A 13,438-nucleotide genomic window follows, 5' to 3' on the forward strand; every position below is an offset into this window, starting at 1 on the left:
CAATGAGGTGTTCCCCACAATAATCTAGATGATTGGCATGAAGTGGACTTCCTATGCAGATTAACCAGTCAGATTAGAGCAGACCGATGGACCACATTCATCATTACTTTATGGTTCACAGTAACAAATTAACCGTGATTTGACTTCAATAAGTTTAACAAATATTGCAGTTAATTATTCGGTCAAGTAATTAATTGTAATAATGATATAGTTAGGCTTTAATTTATGGAATACATTTACTTCTAGCTTTATTTAAATTTAATCATAATATTTAATTTTGGCATATTTGACCCGTCACTCGTATTTCGTATGACCTACATTAAGTATTTTACCAACCTGGTTGCTCACAGCGTGCCCATATCGGACAAATTCGGCAAAATGCTCGCTGTTGAAGTTGAGCAGATTGTACTTGAACTCTTGATGCAGGAAAGTCTCGCAGCAACGCCAGACGGTCTCTGGTGGAGATGCAGTCAGGTTGTGTTCGTGGTTGTTGACCCTGATCTGGGATGCGCCGCCTGCTGATTCCGGTTTTCTTCAGGACCCGACCGCCTTTAGATTTCGGAGCCATCAGCTGAAGGAAGCTGCGGCAGGCTTGCTGCGTCATGTTTTCATCTGAAATTGAGACAAATATTTTTCACTAAAGCAAATTTACCATATGACGAGAGGTAAGAACAAATATATTTTTTTTAAATAGTTCAAATAAAATGTGGAATTATTTCTTACCTCCCACCCAAAAGTGGATGACATAACCTTCTCCAGTATAAACACCCCAAAGAGACAATCCTAACCATGGATTCACAAACTCTATCAGGTCTCCGGTCTCTGCGGTAGACACACCCCGATCAACCTGAAAAGAAAAATAACTGAGAGAAATCACTGCTTTTCTGACACTGATATTCCACGTCACTTTTATTGTGCAACATTGTCTTTTGACTTCAAAATTACAGCCATTTTTTTCACGACTTCCTCTTAGCTCATGAAGAAAGTAACATTTTTTAAAATGTTTTGCATGTTAAAAAATATCTAACCTCTCGTGTTGTGAGTTGGGAAAAACTGCTGCTCCAGTTTCCTAAGCGGTCCATACCTGCAGGCTTGATATCATCTGGTCGACTGTTTTCCTGTGAATGGGTTGTGTATCATCTGACATGCGTTCTTTAGCACCAGATACCCTCAGTTGTAAATGCTTCAGCATGATATCGGGCCTAATAATTAACTTTTAAACAGCAATGTGTTCTATTTGTGTTTATTCTATCAGGTGGACACAAACAGCCTCAGTGTCCGGCATGTAAAAAATGTCTTTCTCTTGTAGATCTCATTGGTTTTAAGTAATTCTTTAAGTTTTCAGTCCTCACATCTTGTATTGATTCAGACGCCCCTTCATAGTCAATTTCAAAAGCTGGCAGGCGCTGAAGCCGACGGTGTGGCCACTTGTTTTCCACAGCTACAGGTATTATTTGTCCCCGTTGGTCCAATTAGTACTGCTGACTATGGTTTAATTTAAAATAAATACCAAGATCCACCATGTGGAATATTTCAGATCAATTCATTTATATGAGCCTGGCGGGTTCTGATTGCTAATGTTTTCTGTTTTAATAATCAGCTGAGGTTTATTGTAGGAAAAGCAAAATCCCACTTTCACACCCCTGATATTTGCTTTGAGGGTATTTAGACCGATGCTATCTGGCAAACAGTCAGGTAATTAGATATTATGGTAATTGAAATAATTTAAGTTATTAAGCAGTTCCTGTTAAAACAAAGCATTACATCGCCAGCCTAATCAAAAATAAAATTAATATTCTGCAGGTGCTCCTTGTAAAAAAAAATGAATCAATGTAAGTATTGTGTTTGGAATCATTTTTCATTGAAAAAAAAAAGTATTTAAGTTTTTAACTTTTTGTTAAGGTGATTAAAAAACAAACAAACTGGTTTTAAAAACATGCAAGAATGAAGTCCAGTTGTCTAGAACTGCGATATCAGACTCTTCTGCTGCTAGATTTTCATGACGTGCATTGTGAAATGCTCCTTTACGCTTGTATTCAGCCCCCTTTACATTGATACCCTTAAATAAATTCCACGGTCTTCAGGAATACTTCGGTATTCTGTGAGCTAATTAGTAAATATGGAAAAAGTAGCTTTGCAGTCAAACTGCAAAACTACCGAGACATTATAATGGGTCTACACTGAGCAAGGAGGGCATGAATCGAAGAAGCAGCAAGAGGCCCACGGTTTCTCTGGAGGAGCTCCAGAGATCCAAAGCTCAGGTGGGAGATTTTGTTTACATTTAACAAATCTGGCCTTTATAAAAGAGTGGCAGCTTTCTGTTTGCCATATCAAGCACAAGGAAGAAGATTGTCTGTTCGAATAAGACCCAAACTAACCTTTTTGTCCTACATGGTGGAAAACTACGACAGCGTATGATAATAAACATCTAAACAGTATGCACAATGTTTGATGAAACCTCCTAAATTCTGTCATATCATATTTCTACTTTTACTTCTTGTCGGTCAGTGTACTTGTCTTTTTTTATGTATTTTTATTCTTTTTTTAAGAGATTATCTTAAAGGATTAATAAATGTGAATGTAACAATAACTGATTACATCTGATGAAATTATAGCGTTATTAAAGTAGTAAAACTTTGCAAAGATCTGTCTGCAAAGATGTCACATTCCAGCACTGAAAACAATAATTTTATTAGTAATTACAGAGATAGAATTGGTTCAATAAGTTTGTAGCATTCAGTACAGTTTTATACAGAAACAGGAGTACTGGTAAAGGTTCAATAAAAAAGTGAAATTGGACTTTGAGCATATTGTTGAAAGACAATGATTTGCCAGACTTTCGGGAATTGTCTCACCAATCCTTCACCAATCACCAAAAGTTTCACAACCCAACTTTTTAGGCCTCATTGGCTCATAGAAATGGAGGCCTAAGGAAAAGTGATTGGACATTCAAAAGCTGCAGGCAAGTGGTGTGGGGAGAAGAGTGGATTATTTGCATATTTATAGGTATGCATAACTCAAATGAGGGGAAGGTATGGAATCACATCCAAGACATGTCTGAGCAAGAGGGGATTACACGATATATATATATATATAAAAGATCTAAATCAGTTTTTTTATTCCCTTGTTTTTAATAATTTAATCATTGCACCAATGAGAATCTTAAATACTGGCTGATATGTAGGCTAACTTGACATTTTTACAGCACCGTTTGAATTACAGACTCTGATGTAACTTAGTGAATAAGGAGACTTTAAAATGTTTTTAAATGTAAACTAATGTTATAAAAGCAAAATGCTTATTGGTCAGGATTTAAAGTGCATGTGTGTGAGCAGAGTTATTTGTAAATCACGAGGAGAGCAGGGCTGCAGTGATTTAAGGCCCTCGTCGGTTTCTATCCGAGGGGGACCACAACAAAAAGAGGCAAACACAAACAAAACCACACAGTTTCGCCCGCTGTGTGTTTCTCTTACGAGACATGAAGTTGTGGTCTGCAGTCGCTTCCTCGCGCTTTGAAGACATGCTCTTTACATTTAAGTTGTGGACCGTCTCTCCGGCCCCTCCTCCACTCTGACTGCCCTGTGGTGAGGTGGTTATTAAGATCACGGTGCGTCTGAGTGGCAGTGATAACCGGCACCCAGGTGCCACTGGCACATGGTGTTTAATTAATTAATGAGACCGCGGGGTTGGTTTTCTAATTCCACGCAGCCAGCACCGAGGTGTGGCGGGGAGATAGCTGTGAAGAGTTTAGGTCTGGGTTTTCAGGCAAAGACGAGGTGCGTGCGTGTGCGTGTGTGTGTTACGGTCGTTTATCTATTTTGCTGGCAGTTTGGGAGCTGACCTCCTTGTTAGTGGAACATTAAACATGTACGGAATATTTTTACCCTGACTTTTAATCACGCCTTGTGATTGTAAGTTAATCATAGGCTAAATGAAGTTGATAATGAGAGAGGCTCCATAAGTGTTAATATATCAGCGTGAACTCCTCCTGCACCCTAACCAGGTCATGGACTGGGAGCAATGAAAACAGAGAAAAACATGCAAGACACAAGCAGAAACCAGCTGGAAAGTTAGACATTTTTCCGCTTCTTCTTTTTTTTTTATGAATCGATGGTGAAATTGTTTCATTTTATATAATAAAACAAGCAGTTTTTAATCTTATGCAGTACCTTTTCTGCTTAGTCGTGTGGAAATGCTGGTTTGATGATGAACATTTGTAACTTAATGTACCTTATAATTAATTGTCATAACTTTTGGTGTAGATAACAAAGCCTACGTAGGTGTTTGTAAACTTTAAACCTTGAGTATCCTCCTTTAAATTTCTTATTTGGTTTAGAAAAAAAAAATGCAAATTACTTCAGCGTAAAATTGTTACATGCAACTTGAGACTCTAACTAAACATAAATTATACATTTTCTATACAGATGTATTCACCAATAATCTGATTAAAATTACTATGGCAACAATTATTAGGTGTGATAACTTGGATTAAGTGTCTTACATCCTTTTAATTACTGCTGTGGCTGTTTAATTTCATCCACACTAGAAGATTTTTGACATCAAGTCACAACCTCACATTCATACTTAAAAAAATCTGTCCTGAAATACACGATGTGCATGTCAGGCACATCGTGTAAAGAAATGATTTGTCTACATTTTCCATTGCAGATTATGCTTATATGAAATGCGATTTTAGATTTTAGAGAAAAATAATCTAAAATACATTTAAAGTAAAGGCTTTGAATGACCTCAAGGAAGCTTGGAGATCTACTTATCAAGCCCTTTTTAGAGGATAACAGAAAATGTGTCAGTTTGAAAGAAACATATTTATTGACTGAATCAAATTTCTGCATATGAAATGAGGATTAGATTTACTGTCCAGCCCATCAATAAAATAAAATAAAAAATAAAAAAACCCCACACCAGATTAAATAATAGTTACATAAAAGAAATCCTCATTTTTCTCAAAGAATCAGTAGTATATAATGAAGCCGCCCTGGCCTGGTTTGAGCTCCAGATAATTTAGCAATTTTCTCTCAGCATCTGCAGGATCTTTACTGAGCTGCTCTACATCTGTATTCAGGGCTCATCTTTAAAATCGCTTTTACACAGTATACATATGAGGGAATTATGTATTTCAGCCTTTACTGCTTCCATAAACTACTCTCATATATTAGCTTACACACCATAAATGTTAACACGACATGAGTCTTCACTGCACATCGGCAAACAGCCTCACCAGCTGATACCACAATGGAGACGAGTGATTTATTGAAGCTTCATATAACTTCTGTCTCTGTGGGAGTTCACAGTAAAAGGACTATAATCTCTTCTAGTCAAATGTTACAGATAGACTCTATAAAACAGGCTTTACGGCCCAGGAACAGGAAGCATTATGACTTCCTCAGTCCTACGTGTTGAGGTCTGACACATCTGAAGGCAGTAAAAACAGTAGAACAAAGATTTTTAGGCACAAATCTATAAAATATTAATATCTTATCCTCCTGACAAATATTTGGGAGTGACATTATAATAAAATTCAATAAAATCACATTTTCCATCAAGTAGTTATTTTCCTCTCGTGAGCAATGACATGTTAAAAAGTGAAAGATGTCTACATAATGCCTGAAGGTGGTTTACAAGTTGTTGGGGTGGACTGAGTGGCTTGGCAAAGCTGGACTTTCAGGCTAGTTTAGGTTTAATTTAAATTTAGCTTCAGCTTGTGTCTTTGTAGGCTAAATAAACACAGGAACTGGCTCACCTGAGTCACCACTTAAAGAAGAAACTCAAGAATCTAGCTTGAAGTAAGAGAAAGAAAAGCAGAGTGGCAAAAGCAGTCTAGGATTTAAAATAAAGATAATTTGTGTTAGCTATGATTTATAGAAATAATGTCCTGTGGTGTGGTACTACTAGAAGAGTTATTTTCAATAAGCATTTCACTTAATAGTTAAAAACACTGATGCTAAAAAAGAAAACTGGAATCAAAATAAGCATTACAAGACAGATTTTGTGACCATAAGCATACAAATGTAATTGTTCTGTAGGCAACAGGACAGTTTTTTATGCATAGAAGTGCAAACGTTTCCACCAAATTAGTTCGCTAAAAACTTATTAGGTTGTTTTATGCCATGTTTCCTAAATTTGACTCTATATGAGTCAGGAACAAAATATAACCAAATACAAGCTTGAGATAGAAATTCAGTGCCCGGCTTAATGACTGAAGTGGAGCAGAATGACGATGGCGTCTAATTATCAGACACAAACTAATTATCACCTCTTGGTTCCAGCTTCATAATTAATGCACAAATATATCAGTGGCATTGATGTTTCTCTTTTCCAATGGGTTGAAGTATTCCTAACAGGCCATCAAATGTTGTCAACATCCTGAATCTTACCCAATTCAATCAATAGCTGCACAATCTATTCAGGGTAATCCGTCACAAAGATTTCAATCTATAATTTAGAGAGTTGGCGCTCTGCTTTTCGATTCATCTTTGATGTTAAATTCATGTCCCAGCTAGGCCTAAGTCTTAATTCGCTCAGATATCCTGACTCCCAGGCGGCTCTTCCTGGAGCAGCGGGGAGATGCAGAAGGAGGAGAAGGAGCGAGGGGGAAAGAAGACGGGGAGGAGAGAGGAAGAGGCACCAGGAGAACAGACCTCCTGCTGAACTTGGCCCGCTTCCAGCTCTCATTCAGCTAAGTAATCAGCTGCAAGCCGTTCAGTCACACCGGCTTTCAGCAAACATATTAACATTTGGGCGCTCATCATGCCCAGGAACATGCCATCATTACATTAGCCACGCAGATGAAGGAGACGTATGTCTTCCCGACAGCCTGCATGGAGGAGCGTTTGTTCCTGTTAGCCAGGAGGCGAAGCTTGGTGGAGCCCTGGTGGGAACTGGTTTGAGGAAGGAGTCTGGTAAAAACTTAATGACCAGCGGAAAGTTGGGATTGTACCTTACACTGTGGCAGGCTGATGTTCCATTTTAGACTATTTTTGATAAAATGAATTACTTAGATCATAATCAGTAGCTGAAACTGTTAAATCTATCAAAAATCAATTCTGATAGACAAATCTTTTGATTTTTACTTAAAAAGACAGTTATTTAGGAGAACTGAAAATAGTTGATCAGTCAAAACGATTTCATGTCACATCATTTCTTATTTACCAGTTATTCATTTATGGAAAATAAGCATATACACTAACTTTACAGACTAAAGCTACAGCATATACACGAGGTTAATTAACACTGCAAAGACCCTCCTCCTCCTGACTCTGATTGGTTGTTTTTGTCCAGGAGCGGTGCATTCATGGAGAAGTGTTTTTTTGTTTTAGTTTTTGTTTTTTTTTTTGGACAGATTATGTCTCATATTTAAATTGTCAGGACGTGGGTGACAGTTTTAACAAATATGTAGACAACATTTCTTTTTAAATAAAAGTTACCGTACCCCCAGCTTTAAGGACAGTCAGTGCAGCTCAAACAGATGTTGATACGGATAGCAGCTCGTGGTGCTCCCTGATCAAAGGGTACCATCTCCCACATCCAGCCCAGGAGGAGCTCTCGGCCTGCGGGTCTGACGCCTCAGAGGTGCACAGCAGCAGCAAGCAGAGCCCCATGCAGCTGGGCCGGGATAACCTCCTGTGATTACACCCACAGGGGTGAATGTCAATCACGCCGTCTGCCTGGATGTGTGTATCAACCTGCAGGTGTGTGAGAGACAATGCCCGCGATGGCTGATACACTCCATGCATCCTCAGACGGCGTGTTGGTGCGTCGGAGTGCCTGTATGCCCGCTGCCCAGCGATGGCCCGCTAGATTGAGCTGTCAGTCGGCAGGCAGCAGATGAAGATTAATGGAGCGAGCAAACAATAAGAGGCTGGCAATGATCATAAATATGCTAATGGCCATTATCAATACACACTCACCGACATGCATAAAAGAGAAAGACAGTGTGCGTGCGTGTGTCTGTGTGTGTGCGTGTGTGTACAGTGTTCATGCAGCAGAGATTTGGGATAGAAGGTGATTCAGGTTACTGAGTTAAAATCATTCCCCCTTCCCTCGGGAAGTTGCACAAACGCACACACACGCACACACACACACACACACACACGCTCATTTTTAGACAGGCAGCGTGTTAGCTGCCTGATGGACGGACGAGCCAAGCCTCCCATGTGTTATGTTTGAGCTGCGGACTACAGAAAGGGGAGATGGGGGCTTATTGAGGAGCTGACATGATTGGTGTTGCATTAAAACGTGTTTATTTAGTGGGTTTTTTTTTTTTTGCGGTGTGCGTGTGGGAAGGGCAGCGGATAGCAGCGATGTCGGTGCCAAGCCTCTGATTAAGACTACAGGATCAACTAATGGCACAATGAGAGGCTGATTAGGAGAGGAGGAAAAAAAAGAGAAAGCAGAGGGAGATAAAAAGCCATAGATGGACAGATCTATTCACTAAAACGATGATGGAGGCTCTTTGTTGTCTCATCCCATTCTGTTGCTCTCTGGGGTCCTTCCTGTCTCTGCAGCATACACTCGTTTTTTAAATGAAAAACCTCTTCCTTTATCTGTCCTGCCGCCTCCCCTCCTCCCTCACCGCCCATCTGGGTCACCCGGCACAAAAAGCAGCAAAAACACTGAGCTCAAACTAAATCCTGGTCATCCACTTCATCACTTGATAACCCACTTATTTTGCTACTTTTCACCCCACTTTGAAGAGTCCATAGGGAAACAAGGGGTCTCTCGGGACCCCTCTGACCTTCTTCGTCCTTTAAACTCGCCCGCATTCCCGCTGTTAAACCGCGGCACACGTTCACTCTTTTCCCGATTCTGTTAAAGGGTGTAGGGGAGTGTCGATGGATGGAGCGTGCAAAGCAAACATGGCGAAGTGGTTATGATTGGGGCTAATGAGCTCACATGGGACACAGGGATGGAGAAGTCAAGCCTAGTTTAGCCTCCCCAGCCCCCAGAGGCTCACGGAGACCCCTTAAGTCATGTGTGGTTTTATTTATGTGTATGGTTATTATGCACCTGTTCTGCTGAGGCAGTAGATAAGCATTCATGGAGTGCCTTGCAGAAGTGTTGGTACCCATTAAACTTTTTCACGTTTTGTCACTTAAAACCACAATCTTCAGTGTGTCTTATTTTGAGATTTTTACATGAAAAACCAACGTAAAAACACTGCATAATCGAGGAGTTAAAGTTATTGGATAGATGGTTTTCAAAATATGTTTTACACATGAAAATCTTAATGTGAGTACATATTTAACCCCTTTAACTCTGAAACTACCCAACTAAAATCCAGTGAAACTTTGTCCAATTGTGTGTCATTAAAACTCAGGGATACATTCAATATTTCCACTAAGGCCTCAGAGGTTTGTTACAGAATATTATTGAACAAGAACCATCATCAAGGCCAGACGGAGAAGGTTGTTGGGAAGCGTAAATCAAGGAGACGTAGCGAAACAATATCCCAAATTGTGAACATCTACAAAGTATGACACAACTTCAAACTAAAGAATGACACTTTAACTGGTAGGCAAGAAGAGAAGCAAGTAAGAGTCTGGTATCTAAGATTTTTGTTTATTAAAAAGAAAACATGAAAACCTTTTTTTTTCTATTTGCTTTCATATGAAATCCCAATGAAAAGTCTGAAAAATATGATGAAGTCCGGGAAAGTTCAAGGGGTGTCAAATAACACCAAGCATTACCATAAAGCCATTGCTGGCTGATTGTTGCTGAAACTGAGCTGGAGGAACTCGAGACCGACAGATGATTGCCAACACTTCCTCTGTGTGGGTGTGTGACCAGGTGTGTGTCTCATTACCATGCATAGTGTGTCAGTGTTGTCCAGGAGCCTGAGCCTCCTCGTTTACTCCGGGGGGAAGTTATAGATTACTGGCTGCAGCAGACGGGGGGCCACCGGAGAGCCACCGGAGCCCACAACCCAGCACTGCAGGCTGGGCACAGCTCTCAGCTCATCAGCCTGTCTCTGGAGGCTGCGGAGCTTAACCTGGAGCAAGGCTCTGATTAACCAGACTAATGACAGTAAGGCCCCAGGCTCCCACTGCCCAGCACTATAATCACTTCTTAAGGCCCTGACCAGTCGGTGTGTCTATACAGAGAGTGAGCAGCGGTGCAGCTTAATGGATAACTCCACCGACAACAAGCATTTTAAGTCAGCTGTCAATACAAGCCTTGAGAGCCGCTCACACAGGAGGAGAGTGACGTACGAGAGGCTGCGAATTCAGGTTTTGTAAATGCGTGTTTCCATGTTTGTCATCTGAATATGAATGTGTGTCACCGCAGTCGGCGATGTTTAATGAGCGCCGATCGATGATGCCTCATCTGCGCCTCCTTATCGGTAAAGCAAACATTTCATCAGCACAGCGGACCCCTCCACCCTCTGGTACACACTCAGATCCCTACAGTCAAACAGCACAAACCAAACCTTGTGTGCAAACAGGACAAAGATGCTCGTGCTCCTGTCCCACTAATACGGAGGATTACTCTGTGAGTGTAATAAGTGTTCACTGGTAGGGACGGTTGTGAGGTCTGGAGGGGAGGGAGGTCTGGAGGGGAGAACATGCCAATAGTGCTGACTGTGAGCAGAGTGATTTCTGACAAGTCTTAAATGAATCCCTGTGGGTGGGCATCCCAAACCTGCTTTATGACTGTTTGTGTGTGAGACACAGAGACAGCGGTAATAGCCTGGTGTTATAAGCAGGGTGAAGTCGATAAGTGATCTCACCTCTGCCTGAAAGAGAAAGAGAGTAGAGAGCTTGAAGTGCCAAGACAGCAGCTTTTCTATTTCTGTTATTGTAGGGAGTAACATAAACTGATTATCTGAAGATAATCCAGCATGAATCACCTAGTAGTGAAAGCGGCAGAGGAAGAGAAACGGTTAACTTTAATTTATTAAATATTTCCTTATAATGATCTTCTTAACATTTCTTTTGAAGTTAAATTTGGTCATTCTTTAAAACTAAATCTAGAGTTATTTAAGTTATTAAAAAAAAAAAAGTCTAACAGTACTCTCATTTGGCGGAAAACAGGCAGGGGATAACCTGAAGTAATGGTGCCCTGAGTGAGCGCCTCCTTTTTTTAAAAATTTACTTTAGCAAACAGATTAAACATTTGACCAATTTTTAAGTTTGCTGTAATGAATCCAAAATGGATGTTAATTCTGTTCAGGTCTGACTTGTCTTAGAATTGAGTTTTTAATGTTACACTAAACCAAAGAAGTCATATTTCCACAAATGTGTAATTGTTTAAAGCTCCCACTAACCAGTCAAACAAATGATTGACCATCTTTGGGGGATAAAAGAAAAAAAGGCCTTCACTGGAGAGAAAATACTTTTTTTTGTATAATTCTTTGGTGTGATAAAATAAAATCCAGCTTTGAGCAGGTAAACCTTTCCGGACCATCAATTTGTGCCGAAGAAAAAAAGTTGTCGTAGTGAAGACACAAGCCTGCAGGGTCTCCTATTGACTGACAGCTCTCACTAAGCCATCCACCCTCCTGCTGATCTCCAGCAGCATCCCGGACTCACCTGCCGTGTGCGTGCTCAGAACGGTGCGAGGCACAAACCACGTGTGCTCTGAGCTGCAGCTTCCCATGTGCAGCACAAACAAACCCATGCATGCTCTCACAGCAGCTGTGTTTCTGAATGGACCCAGCAGACATTGTTCTGCTGTCACTGACTCGTCTCACGGGCCCAGGAGACACACTGCTGACATTTACCACCTCTTTTGCACTCCCCCACAGCACACACACACACACACACACACACACACACACACACACACACACACACACACACTCTCCCTCTTTCCTTTCTCATTCTTTCCTTCTTTACTACCATTCCCATCCAGCTCCTCAATCTCTCTCCCTGTGTCATGATATACGGGTATGGAGGTGAGGATATGTGTGTGTTAATGAGTGGCCCTTTAAGGCTATTAGGCTAAGATTGGTACGCCCAGAGTCCCTCATTACCCAGCAAGCATTGCCCCCCACACGGAATGGTAATTGGTACGCAGAGAGGGAGGGTCGAGGTAACCGTAGAAATAATAGGAGGATAAACACGGGATAATTGGGCGGATCGAGACGGAGAGGAGCGATTGATCAGGATGATTTGTGTCAGCGCAAGGGAGAGAGAGTGTGCGAGGAGAGCAGGGAGGTTAAAGGTCACAGTGTTGCATGTGTGCACATGTATGTAGACTTGTAGCGTCACCTCAGGGTGAAATACATTTATGTGCTCAAAGATATAAAGAAATGTGTAGAATTAAAATGCTCAAGTTGCCTAATTCATTTCAATGAAGCTGCTGTTTTTCTTGCAGGCAATGTGGCTCACAGCCCAGGGAGCCAACGTCTTAGGGAGCAGCTCAGGAATTAAATCTATTTGCTTATTTGCTTGTCCATTGGAGAGTGGATTTCATTGTGTTCAAAGCAGGAAATAATGAAACCTAATGTAAACATTACAGTTACAGCCCAACATCATGAAACCCCCTTCAGTTCATGCCTAATGCTCTGTTCAGATGGTATGGAAGCAAAATCCTGTCTAGCTTCTTTTCCAGGTTAACTGCACAGAGGATGATGAACAAAATAGAAAAAAATAATAATTATTAATAAGTTTTGTGTTTGAGGTTGAAGTTAGTGGAATGACTCAGGTTTAAGTCTCGGACATTACTCAGTATCAGAGCGACAGCATGGAAGCAAATATTTATGAACTGGGAGCTGACTGAGAAAGAAACAAAATGCAGCTGTAAACTTTTGATTGTGTCTGATTGAAGGATCACACCTCAGCACTGCTTAAATGGCTATTTCTCTGTTGTTAAATTAATCTGATATGCATTCCGTAATCTTAAGTTTAAAAAAAATGAAGATTCATACTTTTCTCAAAAATATTGTTGAAACTTACCTTTGTACAGCAGCAACATGTAGCAACTGCATTAGACAGACTTGTCAGCTTTTGCATAATTTATTCCTAAAAGCACTGTTTGTAATTATTGAAATATTTTCTCCGTTTCTGAATTGATAAAAAAAAAAGTGGTGGAGGTTCTTATTTATTTATTTTTTTACATACGACGGTTCCCTGATTTAAGAATTTGATGTTGACTTCATTATAAAAGGCAGTCAGACTTCAAGGTAGTTTCTCCACACAGTGTAACATCAGCATCACCTGCAGGATCCTTATATGAACAGCAAAGTTTACCATCTTTCTGTCATTGTTGAGATTTCCTTTCAGCTTTCTTTCTTAGTAATTTCTTAACATTCCATAGTATTTTCAACAAAAATGCTTAAAAATAAACTTATTTTTAAAAAACAAAAACTAAATATCTTATTTGAACGCGTTCAGTTTCTATACTGCATTGGGTGCTTAAATAAGGATGTGTTGCTGTGACAGAAGTAGATGCTGAAGTTTGAATGTGATTAGGACAC

The 13,438-nt window shown here is 40.3% G+C and overlaps 1 protein-coding gene across 1 annotated transcript; it reads right to left on the bottom strand.

Annotated features, from left to right (window-relative positions):
• Positions 1 to 294: 294 nt before the first annotated feature.
• On the bottom strand, positions 295 to 1,214 carry LOC103140899 (HRAS-like suppressor 2). The gene is made up of 3 exons (XM_016673413.1): positions 1,029 to 1,214; positions 724 to 847; positions 295 to 515 (listed from the first exon to the last, which is right to left on the bottom strand). Exons 1-3 carry the CDS (start codon positions 1,080 to 1,082, stop codon positions 295 to 297), a joined length of 399 nt encoding a protein of 132 aa, XP_016528899.1. The 5' UTR covers positions 1,083 to 1,214.
• Positions 1,215 to 13,438: the final 12,224 nt, after the last annotated feature.

This window comes from Poecilia formosa, unplaced genomic scaffold (assembly GCF_000485575.1).
Source record: "Poecilia formosa unplaced genomic scaffold, Poecilia_formosa-5.1.2 Scaffold77, whole genome shotgun sequence".
NCBI lineage: Eukaryota > Metazoa > Chordata > Actinopteri > Cyprinodontiformes > Poeciliidae > Poecilia > Poecilia formosa.

What these genes read in the sequence shown, in the direction of transcription:
- LOC103140899 (XM_016673413.1), bottom strand. Translation starts at nt 1,082, where the DNA reads ATGGACCGCTTAGGAAACTGGAGCAGCAGTTTTTCCCAACTCACAACA. An exon ending in CCCAACTCACAACACGAGAG is followed by an intron (nt 848 to 1,028) that starts GTTAGATATTTT and finishes TTTTCTTTTCAG; the next exon opens with GTTGATCGGGGTGTGTCTAC. An exon ending in CATCCACTTTTGGGTGGGAG is followed by an intron (nt 516 to 723) that starts GTAAGAAATAAT and finishes CGGAATCAGCAG; the next exon opens with GCGGCGCATCCCAGATCAGG.